This window comes from Mixophyes fleayi, chromosome 5 (genome assembly GCF_038048845.1).
Source record: "Mixophyes fleayi isolate aMixFle1 chromosome 5, aMixFle1.hap1, whole genome shotgun sequence".
NCBI classification, from domain to species: Eukaryota; Metazoa; Chordata; class Amphibia; order Anura; family Limnodynastidae; genus Mixophyes; species Mixophyes fleayi.
This window is the reverse complement of record NC_134406.1, coordinates 48398007-48423048: the sequence shown is the minus strand read 5'-3', so window position 1 is coordinate 48423048 and position 25042 is coordinate 48398007. Positions and strand designations below refer to the sequence as shown.

General features: G+C 38.8%; 1 protein-coding gene across 1 annotated transcript in view; it reads left to right on the top strand.

Moving 5' to 3' along the window:
* Positions 1-10038: 10038 nt before the first annotated feature.
* Positions 10039-25042, top strand: part of GALNT11 (polypeptide N-acetylgalactosaminyltransferase 11) — a 33325-nt gene continuing 18321 nt past the window's right edge. Inside the window, exons 1-4 of the mRNA XM_075212150.1 lie at positions 10039-10143; positions 10511-10840; positions 18894-19017; positions 24425-24591. Of these exons, the coding sequence (XP_075068251.1) occupies positions 10549-10840; positions 18894-19017; positions 24425-24591 (583 nt within the window). The 5' untranslated portion in view covers positions 10039-10143; positions 10511-10548. The remainder of the gene's footprint in view (positions 10144-10510; positions 10841-18893; positions 19018-24424; positions 24592-25042) is intronic.

The window sequence follows — 25042 nt, the reverse complement described above, 5'->3', positions numbered from 1 at the left end:
CTAGACATGGACATTTGCCAAAATGCATCTCCTCATAAATCAAGTTAGGACAGGGAGGATCACAGGCTTATTAGTGGGGGATGAGTTGACAGATTCCTAAGGGGACCAACTCTATGCATGTGGCCTCCTACATGTGTATAAGTACCTGCTTATTAAGAATGTGGTTCTATAGATAGGATTAGGTAGGTAGGAGGAGAAAGGGTCGAAAATTGAATAAAAGATGGGAAATGTTAAATATGATTTTTTGTTAAGGCCTCATAAGGCCTTTGTTCAGCCATTTTATTGTAACTTGTATAGAAATATTATTTGCTAGAAGAGATTATTCATTTTTCTGTTAACTTGCAGTTTTGCAATATGTGAGCCTATGGCCTTGAAGTTGAACTAATAGGGAACACCTGAAGAATGTAACCAGTTATGAAAACAATAATGAGCTTCATATCCAGCTGGTAGTATGGGAACTGTATCCATGGTGTTGCACATAGCATATCTCCAACTCCCCTTGAGATAAGAAATAATAGGCTCATCTGTCCTTAGAAGGGGGAGAAAAGTAAACACCTCAAGAATACGTGAGAAAGTTAATCAGTAGCGCTTCTCATAAACTAGTGGTATAAACTATTGTATGCATATGACGTAGGATTCATTTATTCAGTAGCCTATAAAAACCTGTATCTTTGTATCAATAAACTAGAGAATATTCCTTGCATACAGAACTTGGTCTGTGTCAATTCTCTCCAGCTGATTGAAGCGCTTCCAGATATACTTGACACCACAGGCTGACTTGGGTCAGAATTTTAGATTTAACAGAGGTTATACCATGATGTTCCCAGTTACCAAGTAAAGAATGTTGAGCAACATATGACACAAATACATCGTCATTGTATTGTATGGGACAATACACACTTGTTTGTTTGTTTGATTCCCAATCATGGTTTTTGTTGTGCAGCCAAAGTGACAAGAACTTTCTTACTGTACGTATAAACAAATATGTTAGCTTATAACTACTCTCCCTAAACAGGGTTATTTTTGTATGGTAAAAAGGGATCTCAATATAATATGATTTCAAAGTGTAATCTAAAAGTCTTTTGTATTGAATCAAGTTCAATGAGTAAAAAAAGTACAAGTTATACTTAGCATGTGTGCACGGTCTGCAGGGAAACTCATCAGGGAGGGTTCTATACACCTGTGTGGCTAAGTGATACAGGCCTGCAGTTGGAGTAGAGCATTGTGGGACTATTACAAAGCTCAGGGACCGCAATGGTGCATATCAGGTAAATATATACATTTGTATTTTTTGGTACATAAGTATGTGTGTCTAGGTATTATGTATTGTCTGTGCATGTTTTACACGCCTCAAATTCTATTAACCATTTAACTGCTAGAGAACTGAGAGCAGATGGTAGTTATGCTACCTCGTAGCATGAAAGTATTTATGCTATTCCTATGTAAATATTAATCTACAGTTGCAACAAAGGGCCTCCATTAAGATGCACAGCCTGGGATCAGCGAGCCCAAAACAAAGTACATTTTTTTGACTTGACATTTTTATTATTTTTTGCTCTGTTACACCACCAAAATTTTATTTTATAGCTGCATACACAAGCAAAGGTAGAAACAGTCTTGATTTTTAAAGGAGCATTTGTTATAACAAAAACCACAACCATTATTTAAGAATGGGCTGTTGTAGAAAAATTCAAAGTTGTACTATGTTCCCTCCTTTTTGTATATGATGAACTTGTCTCCTTTCATCATTGCACTGATTGGTTCTTTGATCATTATGATGCTGTAGCTTGAAAATGCATTAAGCCAGTATTTCCCAAATCTAGTCCTCAGGGAACCCTAACAGTGCATGTTTTCCTTATCTCCTTGCTGAAGCACAGTTCGATTCATTACTGGCAGAAATGTTTTAAAAGTTCCACAGGTGATAGTAATTATTTAACTTATGATCTAGAAAACCTGCACTGTTAGGGCTCTCTGAGGACTTGATTTGGGAAACACTGTGGTAACCAACTGTGGGAGCTCTCAAAGACAAATATTTATTTTTAAACCAATTGAAACACTTTAATTGTTGACAGGTGGAATCCAGTCAAGTATGTATGGCTGGTAAGAAAACTGATTATACCAGAATTTCTTTACTGGTGTATGATGGCACTAATTGTGTCATCTCATCAGGGGGAGGAAGATATTTATGCAACCAATTATTGTCTGTTTTTAATTAAAAAAATTATTGTCTTTTATGTGATGTTACATTATTTTTGGTCGGTCAGTGGTAAGAAATTTGATTCCATGATCGTAACAAAATATGTGAAAATGCACTTTATTGTATTCAGTCTGTACCTAAAGCATGTCCCCAGCTTAAGTGTGTGGGGATAGAATAACCAATCAGATAGAATGTTCACTGCGGCGCAGACTTTTCAGGAGATAATTGTGTTGATCCTGTGGGACACGCTGGCCTGTCCACTCACGTGATTAAACAAGGACAGGGCTGCATGTGACAGGCAGTTTCATGCTCTGAGGAGTGGAATGGAAGAAAGCAAGAAGCCACAGACTTTGAATAAGATATTGCAAGAAGCTGGGTCCCTTTTAGCATAGAAAAGTAATGTGTGAGGCTCCTACCACATTCCTGCAGAAAGGTTGTGATTTGAAACGCACATGTATATTAAACAGTTCATCTGTCCAACTTGTTGTTTGCTAGTGTCTGTCAATAGTCTGTATTTTGTCTGAGAGAGTCCATAGTCAATTACATCTGCCGTTAAAAGTGGCAAGAATAGCGCAGCAGGAACAATCTATCAGCATTGTTGTAAGTTTTATAATGTTTTTATTCTAAGCTATAAGAGTTGAGAAGGAGTATTTGTAATGACATGTCTAGAAGAATACATTGACTGAAGAAACATATAAATAGAGGACTCAGCAAGTACCAATATGAGGTATGTGAAGGTATAACCATACTGCGGCCCAAGCCTGTGGCGTGATCTGCAGTATATTATTTTATGTGAATGTTTCTAGTGCATGTCTTTCACATCATGTCTTAGCAATATCTTGTGTTGCTACTCTGCAGCATCTACAGCCAGCAGGATGCTGTCTGTCATTAAAAATGGTAACGACTTGAGAGAAAAGCTTATTATACTCATTTGTAAAGCCTTGGCAAGTCCTTTGAATATGCAGTTACATTTTTGGAGCCAATTCCCCCCCCCCCCCCCCCCCCCCCCCAAAAAAAAAGACTCTCCTGACCTGTTAAAAGTACAGAGAAGAACAACTACATTAATAAAGCATATAGAAGATCACATATGAGAAAAGGATATTTGAGCTAGATAAATTTACACTACAGAAGAGATGATTAAGGGGTATATGATCACTGTATAAATATTGTAATAAGATGTTTAGTTAAAGGTCCCAGCAGAGGACAGAAGGTCACCTTATGCGACTGGAAGGAAAATACATTCAACCTCCAGCTGTGAGACATGTTCTTTACCATAAGAGTTGTGAAATTGTGCAATGTACTCCCGTAAGAACTGTACTAGCAGACACTGAATATAGAAAAGATTATCTTCCTAAAAAAACCACAACAGAACACATAGTTCTATTGGCAATAATGTCACAATATAGCATGCTGATCCAGGGAATTGTCAGTAAGGGGCAGAAAGGAAAATTTTCCCTTAAGGCAGGGGTGGGGAACGTCCGGCCTCTGGGCCGTATAAGGCCCGCAACATCAATTGTTCTGGCCTTCTGCCATCCCCTAAACCTATGTGACAGGCCGGACCGTCACACTCCTCCCCGCGCACAGAATGTCAGGCGTGACGTCATCACGTCCCACAGTTACAGTGCGGACCGAATGGCCCTTGGCAAGTAAAAGGTTCCCCATCCCTGCCTTAAGGCAGCTTGGACTAAGCTTTAGGGTTTTTCTTCCTTTGGCCTAACTGGGGTATTTGAGGAAGAAAGATTGAACTCAACGAACCTTTGTCTTTTTCCCCAGCTTGAACAACTTCGTACCTCGGTCGCTGGGTTATGGGTTGTCTCATCACGAACATGGAAGAGGGAAACTGAAAAAAAGTAATGGTGAATCCATACACATTGCAGAACTGTTCCATATTCGCTGGCTGACCATCGGCCTTTCCCTTGTTACGATGGTTTCTGTTAGTGACTTTTATTGTTCCTTAGGGGTAAATGTATCATACTCCGGTTTCTTCAACTCGCAGGAGTTCGGCGAGGTGACAGCTAAAATTTAAAGCGGTGCTGCCTTGTAAAGGCAAGTTTCCCTTTATAAGGCAGCGCCGGAGTATGATACATTTACCCCTTAGTCTCTTGCAGGCTTTCATCTGTTTGTTTGGGCCTAAACAAGTGTCTAATCAGCAAGTTTGTAAACTGGTTCAAGGGTTCAAAATCATAGATCATAGACTAGGTTTTTTTTATACATATATAACTTTTTATTAAACATGCACATTTACATAATATAACTTATAAAGAAATAGTTGCCTGTACAATCATCAACACGCATTCAAGAAATCAACAGAATCATTGTGATTATGGTAAATATTAGTGTCAAAACTATTGTTTATACTAAACTGAGTCCATTGTGGTCTTCTCTAAACACCAGAGCCTAGTTTATTTGCTTAATCATATATGACCTATCACGTATCATTATAAAAACAAATGTGTCTTCTTTGGACTTAGGAATATAGAGGGTTTTAAAGAGACACACATGAGCAGCTGGGCCTTTTCTCCCTCACAAGGTTGCCCATGTTATTCATGGAAACATCAGAAGGTGCCATAGCAAAGTTTGTGGGGTAACAGGTAGTAAACCCAATTATGGGAGTCACCTATACATAAAGTGTGGGTAACAGCAGGACCACATACATCAAGCTAACTGGAAATTGAGAATTGAAGGCAGTAAGCTTGCCTGCCTTTCTGAACATTAAATATAGCAACTGAAGGTGGAGACAGAGCTTGGGCATTGAAGGTGAATGTGTCATGCATATAGGAGAGACAGTCATTGATACACAATACAACATCAGGGCAGGCTAAAAAGGATTCAAAAAATAAGTAATCAAGCCAAGTTCAGTAACACAGGATCAAACAGGACTGAATCAAAAGTTATAGATAAGAACCAAGATGAATAGGCATACTACTTTCAGGGACCAGGAAGGGAAAAACAGCAATCTGGTAATGAGTGAATTGAAGGAAATAGTTTACATACAGTGCATCCGGAAAGCATTCACATCGCTTCACTTTTTCCACATTTTGTTATGTTACAGCCTTATTCCAAAATGGAATAAATTCCTTTTTTCCCTCAAATTCTACACACAATACCCCATTTTGGACAGCGTGAAAAAAGTTTTTTTGAGGTTTTTGCAAATTTGTTAAAAATAAAAATCTAAGAAGTCACATGTACATAAGTATTCACAGCCCTTCCCACGAAGCTCAAAATTGAGCTCAGGTGCATCCTGTTTCCACTTATCATCCTTGAGATGTTCCTACAGCTTAATTGGAGTCCACCTATGTTAAGTTCAGTTGATTGGACATGATTTGCAAAGGCACACACCTGTCTATATAAGGTCCCACACTTAAAAGTGCATGTCAGAGCACAAATCAAGCATGAAGTCAAAGGAAATGTCTGTAGACCTCCGAGACAAGATTGTCTCGAGGCACAAATCTGGGGAAGGGTACAGAAAAATATCTGCTTCTTTGAAGGTCTCAATGAGCACAGTGGCCTCCATCATCCGTAAATGGCAGAAGTTCGGAACCACTAGGATTCTTCCTAGAGCTGGCCGGCCGTCTAAACTGAGCGATTGGGGAGAAGGGCCCTAGTCAGGGAGGTGATCAAGAACCAGATGGTCACTCTGTCAGAGCTACAGCATTCCTCTGTGGAGAGAGGAGAACCTTCCAGAAGGACAACCATCTCTGCAGCAATTCACCAAGCAGGCCTGTATGGTAGAGTGGCCAGACGGAAACCACTCCTTAGTAAGAAGCTCATAGCAGGCTGCCTGAAGTTTGCCAAAATGCACCTGAAGGACTCTCAGATGATGAGAAACAAAATTCTCTCGTCTGATGAGACAAAGATTGAACTCTTTGGAGAGAATGCCAGGCGTCATGTTTTGAGGAAACCAGGCACCACTCATCACCAGGCCAATACCATCCCTACAGTGAAGCATGGTGGTGGCAGCATCATGCTGTGGGGATGTTTTTCAGTGGCAGGAACTGGGAGACGAGTCAGGATAGAGGGGGAAGATGAATGCAGCAATGTACAGAGACATCCCGGATGAAAACCTGCTCCATAGTGCTCTTGACCTCAGACTGGGGCGACAGTTCATCTTTCAGCAGGACAACGACCCAAAGCACACAGCCAAGATATCAAAGGAGTGGCTTCAGGACATCTCTGTGAATGTCCTTGAGTGGCCCAGCCAGAGCCCAGACTTGAATTCGATTGAACATCTCTGGAGAGATCTGAAAATGGCTGTGCACTGACGCTTCTATCCAACCTAATTGAGAGGTGCTGCAAAGAGGAATGGGCGAAACTACACAAAGATAGGTGTGCCAAGCTTGTGGCATCATATTCAAAAAGACTTGAGGCTGTAATTGCTGCCAAAGGTGCATCAACAAAGTATTGAGCAAAGGATGTGAATACATATGTACATGTGATTTCTTAGTTTTTATTTTCAATAAAGTTGCAAAAATCTCAAGAAAACTTTTTTCACATTGTCATTATGGGGTATTGTGTGCAGAATTTTGAGGAAAAAAGGGAATTTATTCCATTTTGGAATAAGGCTGTAACATAACAAAACGTGGAAAAAGTGAAGCGCTGTGAATACTTTCCGGATACACTGTAGGTCTGAAGGATAATGAGTAAATATCAGGTTCTGGCAGCTCATTAAAATGAACAGGATGATAATCCACCTGTCCTGTCCAGTCCGGCTCTGGTTCACTGGTAATATAATCCTGCTTAAAGTTGTTGACTGCGCTTGTGGGTCACTACACAAATCATGCATTGTAATAAAGCACTGACTTGATTTTGAGCCCAATCAGGTTCACTGCAGAAAATTTGCATTCATATGCAGTTGTTACCCTTATGGCTAGTATCAGAGGGGCAAATAGAGTCATTTAAAATGTGAAAAGCTACCGCTCCCATAATGTTCATCATGGAGCACTGTTTCCTTTTCACATGAGATGCGTGTGTGACAGAAAACAGCTATTTCCTTTAAGCGCTAAATGTCAGAACTATAAATCTAGTATATTTACTGTAGCATCTATTTGCTTGTGGGGTGTGTACATATCTTCAAGTACCAACCTCTGCAATGAAATAACCAATCACCTTTATTACACATTTTGGCTCCAGCACACTCATTGGTTTCATTTATCACATGATTATTCCCCAGAGCTGACTCTGTATCTTGCTCACTTGCCACTGTGCTAGCAAGGCTACTCCACCTATCTCTCTCCATTCTCTCTTGTGCTTTCTCACACCAGCAGTTTCAGGAGGACAAATTTAACTCTCCTACTGATACTGACTTCTAGATGTCACCGAGAGCAAATTTCCATGCTCATGACACATGACCCCTTGACAATTCAGGCTCACAGCAAGTGGCTCTAGTGCACACCTCCAGCTCTCACTGCAGCTCACAGCAGGAGGCGACTTCTCTTGCCATCACTGACCTCTGGAGACTCCCTCTCTGAACTCTGAGTCACTCTGACACTCAATATGAAACAGCAAGAAGAGCTGTGTACAAACTGCATGAAGGCTGAGGAGCTGCCCTGACTCGCTCTCTTTTGGGGTTTAAATACAGGCCAACAGCATCTGATGATGACAAAATCAAATGACATCTTTAATTTGGCACAACTCATGTTGCACATCCAAAAGGCTGTCTTTGTTTGGAAAACGTTATTGCTCATGTCACACTGTGCATGGACAAAAATGGCAACAATCACAAAACTTTGAAAGTGGCGATGATGTGGCTAGTAACAGCTACTGTTTACAGACCATTCTTCCACACCAGTAAATAATACTAACACATGGGCTTTAATATGTCAGATGCGTGGTTGTTGCACAGATTGTAACAAATGCTGACCATAGCAATGTTTTACAAAAGACAGAAGGCAGCTGAAAACAGCTGGTTTATAAGTCCTTGCTGTCTGCTGGAGAATCTACTTCTCATGGTGACAAAACCAATGCAATCTCAGAAGCACTGAAGATAGTTACACTCCTGACATCCTGACCATCTGCAGGTCATTGCCTAAAGTACACAAGGTAACGTTTACAAGGTAACCATTTTTTTTGGAACTGTGTCAGTTCTTTTGCAACAAGGTCACACCCTCTCTTTAATGATTATTCAGCTCTATTGAGCAGGAGTAACTTGCAGAGGTTCCAGAACGTGCAGATTTTTTTTTAAATGGTGTTGAGCTGGGTGTTCATGCAATTATTGTGCAGTTAACACGATAAATGGCCGTTTGGTCAGATATTGCATTAGTATGTTCTCTCCCACAATCATGTTTTATCGCACCAAAGCACATTGTATCGTTTGATTCGGTTTTCAAAACTTACTAAAAATCACGATCAAGGATGGAACGATGAAGTGCAAATGTAGAAGTGTGTATTCACTTGTGACCAGCAGTGTAGGCAGATCTCTATAGAGTGTCCAAAGAATCTGAAACTAGGGATATATTCTTACAACACAAGAAGAAAATCATAACCTAAGGTGCCAAAGTGCAGAACTAAATGCATCTCTGGATCTAAAAATGTGCGGCAACTGAGATATTTTTTTTTCTCTAAATCCATGTCATACCTACTCAAAGCTAAAGAGATAGTCGCATAAACGGTCCATCAAATCTCGGCCTTCCTATCAATGACTGCTACAAAGTTTACCACACTGAATCTCATTATTAATAATAATGGTTTTATTTAAAGTGTCTGACAATTTAATTTACAGGGAAACATGAGTGATGTCATCTTGCTATTTCCTCTTCTAATCAATTAGTCAGTGAGTTGAGGGATGAGGATCAGGCAGCAAAGCACTGACTGAATGCACATATACATCAATTACAAGCTTCAGCGGCGAAGGTGAGGTATTAAAGTCATGCTGAGTCATCAGTATTATGTCTGCCTGGATCACTCTTGGTGCAGGTGTCCACAAGTCAAGGGGACAGTGTGGAGCCACGGTGATCAACAGGCCCATCTTCACTGCACACCCTGCACCCATGGTAGATATGCCAATGATCATAACACTATCACATTTTGAAGAACACTGTAATTAGTCTAATTTGTAATAATTACCACAGTGGAACTAAAATTTGACACGATGCTTTACAGTACACGCTCTGACCCCTTCACATGCTCAAAAGATTGTGGGCCTCAGGAGTGGCCTCCAATGCAGAATGCATGTTTAAGGTCCTTGCAATTAAAATAAGTAGTACAGCACATTTTGGAGTATATTAATACAACAAGATTGATATGGTGACAATTGGTTAAAAAAAAAAAAACTTTTTTTTTACTTTTTCTCTCTATAAAAACAATGATACTGGTTAAACTGACTTTTCTGTCCTGAAGCAAAAAAACCACAAAAAAAATGAGTCCACAATGCAGGTAAAAATGTATTCTCAGTTTAAGTAACACATACAAAACTTTGAAATCTGCTCTGATTACACAGGGATAATAATGTTCCACTAACCAGTGGTTGGATGCAGTTTGTTCTGTGTTTGTTGTGTAAGAACTAAATGTATACATAATAGATATAATGTAGCAACGTAAAGAGTTCCTGGGTATTGTGTAGCTTATTGCAAAACATCTAAAAACAACCGTTTCGGAAAACCAATGTACGAAAAGGAAACGGCAACCATTTTCTTGGAGAGCAAAATCGTTTGAGAGTGAACGAATCAGCTCCTACAATATGTCTGTATAACGGAGACAGACACTTAAAGAACAAGTTCTGCCTCTACAGCTCGGTTATGGCCATATGTCCACTAGAATGTTTGTACCACCCATAAGTGACGTAGCACAATGTGGCCACGCCCTCTCAGTGAAATCGCATTGCCTGATGCAGCACAGGGGCTGAACCATGAGCGCCAACATCTTGGAGGGGGCGAGGCTACATGTTTTCGTCACTCTGCATCGGAGATCACGGCCAGTCTTCCCTCAGACCACTATGGAAAGGGACCCAGGTAAGCGGTCAGCTGCAGGGCCCAGGCTTCGTTGTGCTTTTGAAGGAAGGTGATTTGTTATTGGGTCAGTGGGCGTAGTCAGGTTCTGCAATTCCTAGTCCGCTGTGACATGTGTCCCGGGATGCAGATACACAATAGCGCTGCAGACTGGGCTGTGTGACACATGGGCATCTATTTGCCAGTTAATATGTGTCAGGGGTTGCTAGGTTAATCTACATAGGAAAAAGCCATTTATTAAGCTCCTCTGGGTACATATTTGTAGGATGTTAACGCAGGAATGTAGAAAATAAAATTACTTATTAGTTATTCTACTTTTTTTTTTTTTTTAGATTGTATCTCATCTCCCTTTCTTTGAAACTCTTGACAGGGAATTGAGAATGGACCCTCGACAATGCTAGGGGTACAATGGGCAGTGCCGCTCTCCGCTGTTTCTGCTATGGGTGCCTCTTCACATCTGTGACCTGGACACTTCTGCTGTTTATTTATTTCAACTTTAGCGAGGAGAGCCAAGGCATCAGACATGTGCCCATCAAGGGGCTGGAACCATACAAGCCACTGCCCAAGAAACCTTACCCCCGTTTCTCCAGGGAGTCTGCTAGGCTGCCTGATGCGCCCTACAAAGGTCGGGCTAGGGATCAGTTTGGAAATCATGTTGGGGACTTTGTGGAAGCCAATGGGAATTTTTCGCCAGAAATGGGTAAGCAATAACATTTCTTATGCTCATGGGAATTTTTCGCCAGAAATGGGTAAGCAATAACATTTCTTATGCTCATTATGAACTCAGAATTTGCACAAATGTCAGTGGTGTAAATATGGGTGAACAGGCTGGAAAGCTGTTTCAGTAAGAATGTTATTAAGAATGTTCCCTTTAAAATGTCAGATGACATAACCTGGCATAACTGTGTGTAATAAACAAATAATGTGGTCTCTAAGTTTTTAATGTTATCTAGAAATGTATTTCACATGGTGTAGATGGAACAGGGGAAGTATTCATAAGGGCTTGAAGAATTAGTCCATTGAAAATTATTAATGGAGAAAGATAGTGTATAGAAACAGCTGAGATTTTAGAATATTATAGATTATCATGGTCAATAAATGTAAGAAAAAGGAATCTGCTTTCAGCATTGGCCAGGACCAACCTGTGTTTATAAAGTTGAAATAATCTTTCGGCTCAGCTGGCAATGGTCCTAGTCACAGCTAGGGTGCCACTGACTGTTTGTCATAAGATAGATTACATGATTCACTCCGGAGCCCCATTTCCCAAAGTAAACTCTCTAAGAGAAATGCACCTGGACTAAGATTGCTATCTAAAGCTACAAATGTGTTACTTAAAGCTCTATTTTTTAAATATGGTTATATGCTGTTTTTACTGCAATACTGTGTGTATCTGTGCATCTCTCTATATGTGTATGTATCTATATATGTATCTACATATAATCTCTTATCTCTATCCAATACTTGTCAGTCTACTTATTATAATCAAACTGACCCCAGTGCTCACCTCCAGCAAAAACACATAGTTGTCCTGTAAATAAATCCAGTATTGGAGGCACGCAAGGATTTGTTGCTAAGTTGAAATTTTAAAAGTCCATTTGATTTAAAGAAATTCCAAGATTCCAACTTTATAGTTATCACTGACGAAAGTCTAGACTAACTGAAAAGTTGGAATCGTGAAACCTTAAATGTCCATTTAATGTAAACAAATCCTTGTGTGCTTCTTCCTATACTGGAGATATATATCTATATAATGAATCTCAAAAGGCAAATAGGAGGCACACATGATTTTTTAAATTATTAAAGTGTTTATTAGATAAACATGAGTCAACATTTGAGCTTCTAATAGCCCATTACTGTAATTACTGCAAACGTCCTATGAGAACATGCTGTTTGCCTGTTGCTGTATCCCTCAACTTTAGAGTGAGTGCACCCATGCCTAGGAATTGGACTACAAAACGTGAGTGCATTCACTTCTATATAGTTTTAATTGAGCCCTAAATTTCACAAATTTTTGACAAATTAAATCAGTTTCGGTCCTGTGTAGTTCTTTTGCTGTGTGTTTAATCTCATCTGAAGCTGGGGCTTTGTAGAAATATAGAGATCACAGATGATAATTGTTTTGTCATGTTTTTTTAGGTTGATCTGTTATCTCTGCATTTGAGTTTGTGGCTTTCCTTCTTGGAAAATGATTGTGTAAATACCTGTTGGTCATTTTGGACCATGTTGGGGAAGAAAAGTAAATACTGGTACCTGGAGTTATGTTTTGATGTATAGTCCATTCTACTTTGTACTAAGATTTTCTTTAAAAGTGCTGAATGGATTATTTCATTAATTAAAAATCTGCCCCTCCTATTAATCACCAAGGAAACTTATTATGACCAATATGCAAACTGTAAAACTTCTGTGCTCTGACTCTTATCCTTTGTTTCACCTCCACATTGTTCCTGGATCTATACACTAGGAAAAAAGAGCCCTGCCCAGGAATAGCTAATGAGTGATTGGCATGTGAGAGGTGGTGCTGGACAGAGCTATGTTTTCCCTCTTTCTTTCACGTTGCTGCTGCGAGTGCTTTTTAATCATCTAGAGGAACAGGTTGAAGTGTGGAGAGGGCGAGGTAATGCTGGAAAGGCCATTGGTTTATATAAGAATGCAATTGATAACATTCAGAAGTTTATATACAGTCAAGTCCATAAATATTGGGACATCGACACAATTCTCATATTTTGGGCTCTATACACCACCACAATAGATTTGAAATGAAACAAACAAGATGTGCTTTAACTGCAGACTTTCAGCTTTAATTTGAGGGAATTTACATTCAAATCAGGTGAACAGTTTAGGAATTACAACGGTTTCTATATGTGCCTCCCACTTTTTAAGGGACCAAAAGTAATGGGACAAACTAAACAATCCTACATCAAACTTTCACTTTTTAATACTTTGTTGCAAATCCTTTGCAGTCAATTACAGCCTGAAGTCTGGAAGGCATAGACATCCCCAGACATTGGGTTTCATCCCTGGTGATGCTCTGCCAGGCCTCTACTGCAAATGTGTTCAGTTCCTGCTTGGTCTTGGGGCATTTTCCCTTCAGTTTTGTCTTCGTCTAGTGAAATGCATGCTCAATCGGATTCAGGTCAGGTGATTGACTTGGCCATTGCATAACATTCCACTTGTTAGCCTTAAAAAACTCTTTGGTTGCTTTTGCAGTATGCTTCGGATCATTGTCCATCTGCACTGTGAAGCGCCGGCCAATGAGTTCTGAAGCATTTGACTGAATATGAGCAGATATTGCCCGAAACACTTCAGAATTCATCCTGCTGCTTTTGTCAGCAGTCACATCATCAATAAATACAAGGGAACCAGTTCCATTGGCAGCCATACATGCCCACGCCATGACACTATCACCACCATGCTTCACTGTATGAGGTGGTATGTTTTGGGTCATGACCCACACATGTCCATGAAATAGGTTTTGAGTCGATTGTCCCATTACTTTTGGTCTCTTAAAAAGTGTGAGGCAAATATAGAAACCGTTGTAATTCCTAGACCGACCGTTCACCTGATTTGGATGTAAATACCCTCAAATTAAAGCTGAAAGTCTGCAGTTAAAGCACATCTTGTCTGTTTAATTTCAAATCCATTGTGGTGGTGTATAGAGCCCAAAATATGAGAATTGTGTCGCTGTCCCAATATTTATGGACTTGACTGTATACACTTTTTAAGAGCTTATTACTCCTGAAGATGCGGAATATAAAGTTATAATTGTGGAGGGGGTGGGGGAGCCAGGCACTTTTTGCAGAAAATGGCTGATGGCAGAGAACAATAGCTTGGGTGTGGGAACTTTGTGAATGTTATTATTAGCTGTGTATAACACAGTTGCATTTTAGGTTAAGTAGTCCTTAAAGCTTACCATATGTTGTGACCTGCCTGTTTGTGCTGAATTGTCATATATGTTTCCAACTGGGTCACACAAATGGATGGCCAGTATTAACAGATTAGACTGCTATTTGAACAGTCTAATTGTAATAGTGTCTGTTTTTGGTGAGTGCACATGGACCAATGCGGTCATCGTTCCACTGGATCAGAATTGCATCTGATTTGAAATCAAAATCGCCTTTTGCATTACATGCATACATACCAACATTCATGATTGATTTAGGACAATATAGGACACACCCCAATATGAGCAAACCTCGCCCATTCTAGACAACACCTCTCCCCTTTACTGTCACACCTGTCAGTCGCTGGCAATCTGGACTGTTTGGTGATGTGTGGAAAGCCTGAAAAGAGTTTTATGTAATAAAAGTAATTTTTAATCAAAAGAAAATATCAACTAGAATATGTAAGGGCATGTAGTATGTATCTTATCTCAATTCCAAAAATGTAATTAAGCAATTAAATCTAACCTAGATAAAGCATATTTTAAAGAAGAATCATATTTTGCTTATGGATACGTAACATGTAATGTTTTATACCATTTATTTTTTATTGCTGGAGATATCCAGTAGTACCTTTACTTACAATGACATTCTAAAAATCATACAATCATATGGGCGTACTCATTCCATTTTGTGAGGTCTACTTTCTATTCACCAGTCTGTACCATGAATTTGAGCTGGCTGTGATTTTTGTAGACTTGCTATTCTCTCATATAATAATGTTGCAGGCTTTTTAATCATTTTTATGCAGTTTGGACAACTGGCAAATGTAGTTAAAAAAATTGATCACAAATAAATAGCATTTTTTTTGGGGGATTCTTCCCATTTCTGAAATTTTGTCTAATGCAGAATGCGGCACAGTGTACGTGAAAAGTGATGTTTTTCTATTTACATTATTTTAGTGCATGGAGTGTGACTGAGTGACTGTCCATCAGAGTAGCCTATAGGATGTCCTGGGAGTTGGACCATACCCTGATCTCCTCCTACACAGGCTGCTGGTGTGGGTGTGATTGATGTCTGGTAACTCATGGATAGCTTTATTACGCTAACCTGCAGTTTCTGCACCTCTTCCCAATAGATTCTAGTTCATGCAAGGATAGAAAGTAAGCAGCAACCAGCCCAGCACAGCGTTTGTTACTTTTTTCTGTAAAAAGGAAATATAGCAAACACACATTCTCAGATATAGGTATTGGAGCAGTAATTTCTGAATGTGGGGTTCATGGCAAATGTCTGCCATGGGCAATTATAAAATAACGGGTACAGTGTATGTAGAATTTGAAGGTGATACTTTCCTAGAATTTTACAAGTGGGCTGTTATTGTCCAGCGTTGTGAAATTTGATTCTGTTCCTGATCACTTGAACATAAGTGCTTCTGCCTTTGTGTTGCTGGGAAACATGACAAGGGTAATGCCACTGGATGTCTGGCGCAATATATGAAAGTGATACATAGGTTATGTCCTCTGTAGGTCAGCTTTGCTTGTAATAGGAATGGAAGAGACTCAGAGAGATTTCTCTGAACCTATAAAATGAAGATTTTGGGAGGGGAAGCCTAATTTGGTTTTGCTTATGTTGTTTTTTTTTTTTTTTTTGCAAAATAGCTTACAGTACTGAAGGCCTGCATAATGCTTAATGCCAGTGAGTATAGTGGTCCAGACAAAGATCATCTTCCTTCTTTTTTTTTTTTCCTCATGGAAAACATACATACAGTATGTTGGACATGTGACCACAAATTATAGACTTCTTGTACCTAAAATAGGGAAGCATACACAAATTGTTCATTTTCAAGCAAGTCATTTCCTTTGCGAGTACAGTGCAAGTGGTCTCAACTTCTGCTTCAGTGATATCACTAACTTTTACAAACAGATCAACCTTGTCTATAACGCTGTGTATTACTGTCTTATGACCAGTTAAGATCTTTTTGAAGTACACCCCTGAATAATTATAGGCATAAAAATATTCAGGCCCAACGCATTTTTCACATTTTGTTATCGTAGATTCTAAATTTGAAATGGATTGATGTGTTTATTTTTTTTTTTTTAGCCACTGATCAACAAAGTATTACCCCAGTCAAATTAAAATATTTAAAAAAAATTACACAAATAAAAAGGCAGAAATAAATTAAATGTAGGGAAAAAAAAAAAGGATTCATACCCTTTATATTTGCAAGCTGAAATGGGCACAGGTGCTGTACATTAGCTCATAGCGCCATCAATCTGTCCAGTGATTCCTCTCCATTTTTTCAAATGTAACTTAAATATAAATGCTCTTCTCGCTGTGAGGTCCTACATCATGGTAAATATGTCATCAGAAATAAAAGATTTAAATTATAGATTAAAGTGCATTCCAAATATGCCAGAAATGACAATGGAGGTGAAACTCTGGGGAAGGATGTAAGACTGTCATAAAAGCCCATTAAACCGCTCTCGGAGCTCAGTGCTATCCATTGAACAGAAGACCAGCACATTCCTACAGTCCCTGAACTTGCTGTACAAAAAGGGCATATTTTAGGTATGTTACCGAGTGGGGAGAGCTGCAAGGAAAAAGCCCTGTCTGAGGAAAAAAACAGCCTCATGTCCTTGCCCATAAAATAGATTGCTCTACACCCTCAGGAAGAAATGTGCCAAAGTCTTGTGGTGGGACATGTGAATCAAACACTGCACACCAGCCATGTCCTTCCATCCTGACTGTGAGGCCAAGCTGTAGTGGCCTCCTGTTATTAGGATGGTTTTCGGTGGCAGTCTTGGCAGGGCCGATGGTAAACATTGCAGACAAATCCGGGACAAAAACTAACATCGTTCTGCCAAAAAGCTGGCGAGGAAGTTTGTCTTTCAGCAGGACAGTGACTCAAAGCACAATGCAAGAGAAACACTGGAGTGAATATACATAAAGAAAGTGGATGTCCCAGTTAGTCATGATCTTAATCCCTTCAAAAATCTGTGGCAAATCCTCAAACTTGTTTTCCATTACCCCAAAGAATCTGACCCAGATGGGGCAATGTATGAGGAGTAATGTACAAATACTGTTCAAAGTTAACAGACTAAACATACTACTAGTTGTAACAGCTGCTGGAGGTGGTCGACCACTGGGATGAATGCTTTTTAAAATTCATTTTCTGTTTTCTGTTACTACTTTATGGCTTGCGGTCTTAGTATTTGGGGGATGGATGTGTGAGTCACAATTAAAAATTTCCATTATAAAAATCAAAAAGTGAATTTTCACAGTAAGACTGTGTGAAAATAAATTGGTCTGAATAGTCTTCCATGGCAGTTTAGATATTGTCCTTCACCTAAAAGAGCTACCAAATAGCAGATAATTACTATACGTCTGGATAGTTGTACATAGGTGGACCGGTGCTGTGTCTGGTGATCTTGTTTACCAAGATGCTTTTGTAAAATGTCAAAATCCAATTAGGTTTGTTCATGGTTTTGACCCTCAAAAAGCAGATAGTAGTAGTTAGGGATAATGTAGAAACCGTTACATCATATAATATAAAGTATAAATCTAAAAGGAGTATTTTATATTACAAGGAGGTCAATGGTTATGTTTTTTTTTGTTTTAGAGCTTTTTATTGGCTCTGAAAGATTAGTAAAAGCTTAATTTAGGTTACTTATAATGTGTGAATAATATTAATACAATGATTTGTTTACATTATATTACTATAATTCAGGCCTGGACAAATCCCAGGAGGGAGTCAAGTAGCCATTGCACCTATAAACTTTAACTGCATGTGTGTAACTTCTCAGACCGCTTACTGGTCAGTATCCTGGTAAGATCTTGCTGGCTTCTGAATTCTATTTGCTTTTGTCTGGCCCTGCTATAATATGTGACATCCCTCCACAGTTTATGATCAGGAACCCTGTTGCAATATATATGAATAATCTGTAGATTTTCAGGACATGTAATAGGATATTACATACATATTCACCCTGTAGATGTTGTCACTTTAAGGGACCTTTTTCACTTCTACCAATGAGAACACAATTCTGAAAATGTTATTTTGCATTCGATAAATAATGGTAAAAATCACATATGGCACTTATAATGTAACAATAATGAAATTATAAAGATAGTAAATTCTCAATTATGTTCCTTTTGTGGGTCATTTCTGGTCTGAAATTGAACTCTTAGGAATATATTTTTGTTTACTTTCTCAGCAGGATCTATTTTAAAGGATAACCCCCCCCCCCCCCAAAAAAAAAAAATAATAAAAAAGTTAATAATATAAAATAAAGAAATCAGAGGTTTATTTCAGTGGGGTTATATAACCCCCCCCTCCCTTCAAATTGTACGTGCTGTATATGCGCTGTTCATTGGATCCACTGGAGTCTTATGACTGTAACAGTCCTACACGGCCACCCCTCACTTTTTACTATTTGTTAGTTTTAACTGCAAGGAGGGGAACCAAAATAATTTCCTTGCAGTAGACAAGTCTGAGTGGGTAACTGAAACTTGCAGAATTATTGAAGCATCCAATTGGAAAGGCCACGGTTCTTATTCTGTCAGGTGCTGTGTTTGTTATATGCCTCGGTGTTCCAGGGAAGGTAGACAAGGAGGTTGTTCTAGGACAAACCCTTTGTGTCTACTGTTCCATTGACCTTGTATACCTGTGCACACACCTGTGTTTGTGTGCTCAGTTCACTTATCTCAATGCTCTTAAATTACAGATGACTCTTTTCAAAATGTATGCACATAGCCCAATGTACGTTTTCCATTTCTTCCTGATATGTATATGTATGCAGAGTTGATATTGACCTTTCTTTCTTTCTTTCTTTCTTTCTTTCTTTCTTTCTTTCTTTCTTTCTTTCTTTCTTTCAGGGATGATCTTCAATGAACAAGACCAAAATGTGCGTGATGTTGGCTATCAGAAGCATGCCTTCAATGTGCTGATAAGCAACAGACTCGGATACCATAGAGAGATCCCGGATACAAGAGATCCCAAGTACGTCTCTCGTACATTCTAGTTCAGTCTTTGGACCCCCTTACAGATTTATTGGGGGTTTGGTCATTTGTTCATTTGTATAAATAATTGATCAAATTAAAGAAAAGCCCTTTAAATAAAGTTATTTTCCCTATTATGCCATATTGCTGCTGAGGTTTTCTTTTACATTTCTGTTCTGAGCCTATTTGGCACTTTTTGAGCTAAGCACATCCTATTGTATGTTTAAACATTAGTCATATTTCTGAGCAGTACCCACACAAATCCTACCTTACCTGTAGGAGTCGAGATGGGGGAGATTGAGGCTCTTTTAAAGCCTCGCCCATCCCTCGGCTTATTACCCCCTAGTGCTGGGGCTGCCTCCTCCAAAGGTGGAGAAAGGAAATTCTCCCTGATCTGGAGCTTTGCGAACTCCCCCCGAACACGGTGCATTGCCGAGGAGGAGTGGGACACCCCTATTATAGTCATTGGGGTATATCTGTAGGGGAGTCCCACCCTTAGCAGTGAAAGTGTTAAAAACTACTAATTTCAAACCTGTAAATGGTCATATATGGAGCTAACATGCACTGTTTAGTCTTTCCCTGACTTCTCACTTAGTGTTAAGATTGGTTATATGTATTTTATATGGTTTCTGTCCTCCCACCCTCATAATTATTCAGAGAAAATTAAACCTACATTGGTTTGAATATGCTGCCAAAAAAAAAAATATTTGCAGGAAATTGTCTTGGGTAAACAGAGTTATTGTTGATGTAATTAAAGCATTGCACACATGTGAAATTGGTGTGGTCATGAAAGTATACAATGCCTTCTTTTGTTAGTTCACGCAGAATTGACCCATTGTTCTGTGGTGGGGATGAATAAGCTAGTGTGGTGTCACATGGTGCCCTCTGTGCTCAGCCACAGGACCCTGTATGCAGCGCTCATTGTGCATAGGAGCAGTAGTGTGACATGAACCTGTTCTGTGTATGCATGAGCTTGCCCTTAACATGTGGTGAGCAGCTTAGACCACAAACAAAATGGAAAATATGTCGCAGAGACTCCCATCTGGGGCAACGTTGTCTCTCCATGTTGAAATTATAGATCCTACTGTATGGTCTAGGCTAGGAGCCACACAACTAAACTATCTCTCTAATAGTCAATAGAAATCCTGTACCATGACCACTTCTAAAGATTTTTGCATCTACAACTCTAATTTGTAAATAATCCTCCTAAGGTTTCTCATAAACCACTTACCGGAGTTCATAGAACTCCATACATGCAGTGTTTCTAGTCTGTTAGATGAGAGCGTGTGCGTACAAGCATTCAAGTAACTTAAGTCAAAATAACTTTGTTAAATTGTATTCCCACTATGGAAGCAGAAGACTGGGAGGACAATCCTTACTCTGCTTTTTTTTTTAGTGCAACCAGCAATCTATAATAAATGAATACAGGTCCATATAGAGGTATAGCACCAGAATTACCTGTTACCATAGCACATAGTATTCCGTCAGCAGAATGGCATGAATGACGTGATGCAGACTCTTGGTATATCCTTTAGTAATAGTCCCCAGTAACAAGAGACTTCAAAGTTTGCATACTGAACAAATATGGACTTGCCACCAGCGTATAAATTTGCGTGATAAACATTAGTGGTTGGCAGTTTACCATCCCACCGAAATTGCCACCCTGTAATTTTATAATATGTGTAATTAAACTCTTATAACCACATATGATGGATGTGGGAACTCTAGGTAAGATCCATGTACCATGAGAGTGTTTGCTTGTGTAAAATCTGTACAACATAGTGTTATCTACTTAAATGTTATAAGGTTCATGTCATATTGATAGGCACGTTCATTGTTCAGGATTCATTCATGCTGTGAAATGGTTATCAAGCTGGTGTTAGAGTATTTGTGTTGGGCTGTTCCTGTAGGGAAGATTAGACTGTAAACTCGCAAATAGGTCCCTCTTTACCTTCTGTCTCACATCTGCACCTCCTATGTCAGCCTCGTTTGTTCTGTTTTTATGTATGTTTTCATATAATATGCAATTCTGACTGGCGCTGTAGACTTTTGTGGCGCCTAAGGCTGAGTACACACTACAGCTCCTTTTTCCCGACTGGCATGATAATCGCACAATAAACGACCGCTAGGTCTGATATCGCATTGGGCTCCCACAATCATGTTTCATCGTTTCAAAGTAAATCTAATTGTTTGATTTTATAAACAGACTAAAAAGCTCTATAAACAATGGAACGATGTCGGGCAAATTCTGCAGTGTGTATGCACTCAGGACCAGCAGTGTAGGCAGATCTCCATAGAATGTGCAGAGTCAGGATCTTTTCAGCCGATGGTTATGAGAGATGAAGAGCACAGATCTGAAGGTAAATCTTGTAAAACGTGTAAGTGTGTACATATGAATCGGCTGCTGACTGGTACTTTCAGTCGTTGGTAAAATCATTAATGATATTGCACCGGGAAGAATTTTCTGTAGCCTGTACCCAGCCTTAGAAATAAACAACGATGATGATATCAGGAAAACTAAAACAAGCTTGAATTTGCACATTGAAACTTTCACGTATCCTTATTTCCATGCAAGTCTGTAGCCTTTTCCTTAAGCAGTCAAATCTATACAATAGTGACCGTATTGAAGTGTCCTTTTCCTGTTTGTTCCTTTGTGTAACAGCTGAGTATCACATGAATGCAGGCACATTCCATAGATTGTATAGCCATCCCTAAATAAACTATACATCCTTACAAACCAGCTGCTTTTACAGATGAAATGTTACCTTTCATCTACAGAATATTTTTAGCCTGATCTCACCATTTACTTTACATGGAGCACACCATGCTGCACCCGGAATACATTTCTTACTGTACCTTCATTCTTATCATGAGTAGTCCTAGCACTACACAGAGATGTCACGTGAGACTTTGTATCCTTAGAGTGGAATTGACTAGCAGCATAGGGCCAACAGTGATCAGTGTATTAAAAATAGCTAAAATATTTGAGCCCTCCATGGCATGTAACTAAGGAGTTAATTTAAATGGAAAACCCTTCCTAAAAGAATCCAAAAAAAAAAAAGAAAGTGCAGCCTTATCTGAACAATGAGTGCCACCACCCTATAAAATATACATAGAAACTAGTTAAGATATTAAGTGCTACTTCATACTTATTAGGGAATAGAGATTCCTAAAATAACCAGATAATACACAGGATAATGAGAACTGCTTATCTCAGCAATAAATACATTTCACGTCATTTATTAAACCAAGGAATACATTCTTTGTAGTGTCCTTCATTCATCTAGGCAGAAACCTTCCTCCTTCAACCTTTCAGTGGATTGCCAATGGTTTTTATTTAAAAGTGATACACTGGCATTCATAAAACATTTAAAAGCATGTATTCCCTTAGGGGTGGTTGCAAGTTTTCCTACCAGAAACAGTGAGCGTAATGATCCAAATAGATTATTATAATGTCCAGGGATGTCTCTGTATTTAATTATAATTACTCGTAAAGCATTCTGGAGCGAGTTTCAGCAGTACTGGTTACTGATATAAAAAGATGGTGCTTTTCTTATCTCCATGCACTGAGAGAGTGCCAAAGGGTTGCAAAACGTCAGTAAGTAGTAGGGTTGCTGCTGGAACTATTTATTTCTCACTTTTTTATTTTTTGTAAGAAACTCTCTTGTATATTTTTATATTGTGTTATTTTGTTATCTTAATTTTTACATGTTAAACATTGTAGGTATTCTCTCATTAAACCTGTAATAAGGTTCTGTCTCTGTTCTTAATAAATTCATGTGCTAATTAAGCTTGGTCATATATAGCACTACATAACTTAAATACAGGATACTATTTGGTTAATGATAACTGGTTGATTTTAAGTTTTGATTGTAGTTTGACTTCCTCTCTTCCCTTTCTTGCAAGAGTTCAGCTCTTGGAACAAACTTGAGATTGGCAGAATTATGGAATTTATAGTAAGTGTGGGCTTTAAAAGGGGGATTTTAATAATTGCTTGACAGGCTGGGTGGATTTTCTGGGATTAACCCCCTTCTCACACACACACACACACACACACACACACCCCATGCAGGCTTAGTTGAGTGCTGTTTTGTGAAAGGGATCATGAATGGTCTTGTGTAGACGTAGGGCTAGATTTACTAAGCTGCGGGTTTGAAAAAGTGGGGATGTTGCCTATAGCAACCAATCAGATTCTAGCTATCATTTTGTAGAAGGCACTAAATAAATGAAAGCTAGAATCTGATTGGTTGCTATAGGCAACATCCCCACTTTTTCAAACCCGCAGCTTAGTAAATCTAGCCCGTAGTCTGTAAAATGATTGCATAAGATGTAGCTCGCATATATCATGGAGAGGAGTGGTGATGGAAGGATAAGGGTTTAGTAGAAATATTGTGGAGGTGAGGGGCTTGTTTAGTGTGATGGTAAAGATTTAAGAAGGAACAACAGTTGTGAAAAGCTTCATAATATTATTAATTTGTACAGTGCAACATAAATTGTTGGCTTTATAATATGTAAATGGTACAAATTCCATAAAACACTGGTATGAAAATGTGAATAATGAATCAAAGATATTTTTTTTCCTTCTCTTTATAAAAATAAATAAATAAAAAAAGCAACAAATTATTGTGGACTATTTTGCTTAAATGTAACTAATTAAACTGGGTATAGGTGTTCCTATTGTTTGAAGATATATCCTTTTTAAAACCTACTGTAGAAACGATAAGCCTACTCTTCTTTTTTTTTTTTTTTTTTTTTTTTTTAAAAAAACATGGTTTGGGTGTCTCTGATTTGTCTGTCAACAACACAGCTTACTGATTGAAAAATGGTTGTTTACATACTTTTACTCAAGGATTCAAGTGTGTGCTAAACCTTAGCAGCAAATCAAATCTTTAATTTTATTAACTGAGGAAAAGATAATTGCTAATTGTTTGTTTGTAATGGGCTTCTGCAAAACAACCATCAGACTCTCAGAACTTTCTAAGATTTCCTTAAAAATGGCGGTGGCAGTCTTTTTGTGGATTGAAACAATACTCATAACATTGTATCCTATCCTTTAACTAGGAACTAGTGACATCACTGAGTCGTCTTGTGATTCATTAGTTCATGAGAATGCATCCTATCGTTTCACTTTGCACATTGGTTCAGCCCATAAAGTCTCTAGTGTGCTTAAGCACTGGGTACACTCTGCTAGTAATTGGTACCATGATATTAAATTGTTTTAGCTGACATCTTCTCTTCAGACATCATGAATGGTTTTTAGTTTCACATACCTGGGTGTCATTAGCGCAACCAATAGAGAAGGTAGCTAAAGGATTAGCCAATATTGATATATTTTAGAGCTCAAATGTTGTTTACGATTTTAAGTCTTGCATGAACTAACTTTTATATGTGTGTAATTGGATTGGTAGGTGTGCTAAGAAGAACTACCCCTCAGAACTGCCCCTTGCCAGCATTGTGATCTGTTTTTACAATGAAGCTTTTTCTGCTCTGCTGAGAACTGTTCATAGTGTGTTGGATCGCACACCGACTAGCCTGCTTCAGGAAATTATACTGGTGGATGATAACAGTGAGCTAGGTGAGTGCTGTCCTCTTACTTTAATGTATTACTATCATGACCATATCGTATTTGTCAGTATGTTGGCATAGGATCTAATGCAATAACAGTGGCAGTAATGGGCTGTTTGAACTATACGACAGCTTGATTTCTCCTAAAAAGAGCCTAAAGGTCTGTAATGTAATACAAATCTGTAACCTCATTGGACATGGCGGTAAATGCGTTGGGAAGAAGGTCGCTATACAATATGTGCATATATATGTCGCTATACCTATGTGCATGGTCATCTTCAGGCTCCACTTAAGGTGAAGGAGATCAAGCTGCTCGACCTCTATAGCTAAATATGTGGTTAAATTGAACACCGATCCCTCTCTCCCTTCTGGCGCTCTGCGGTGGAGCGTAAACCCTCAGAGTTATTGGGTTGGATAGTGGGATAGAATTTTTAAGGTTTTAGTATTTATTTATTTATTTT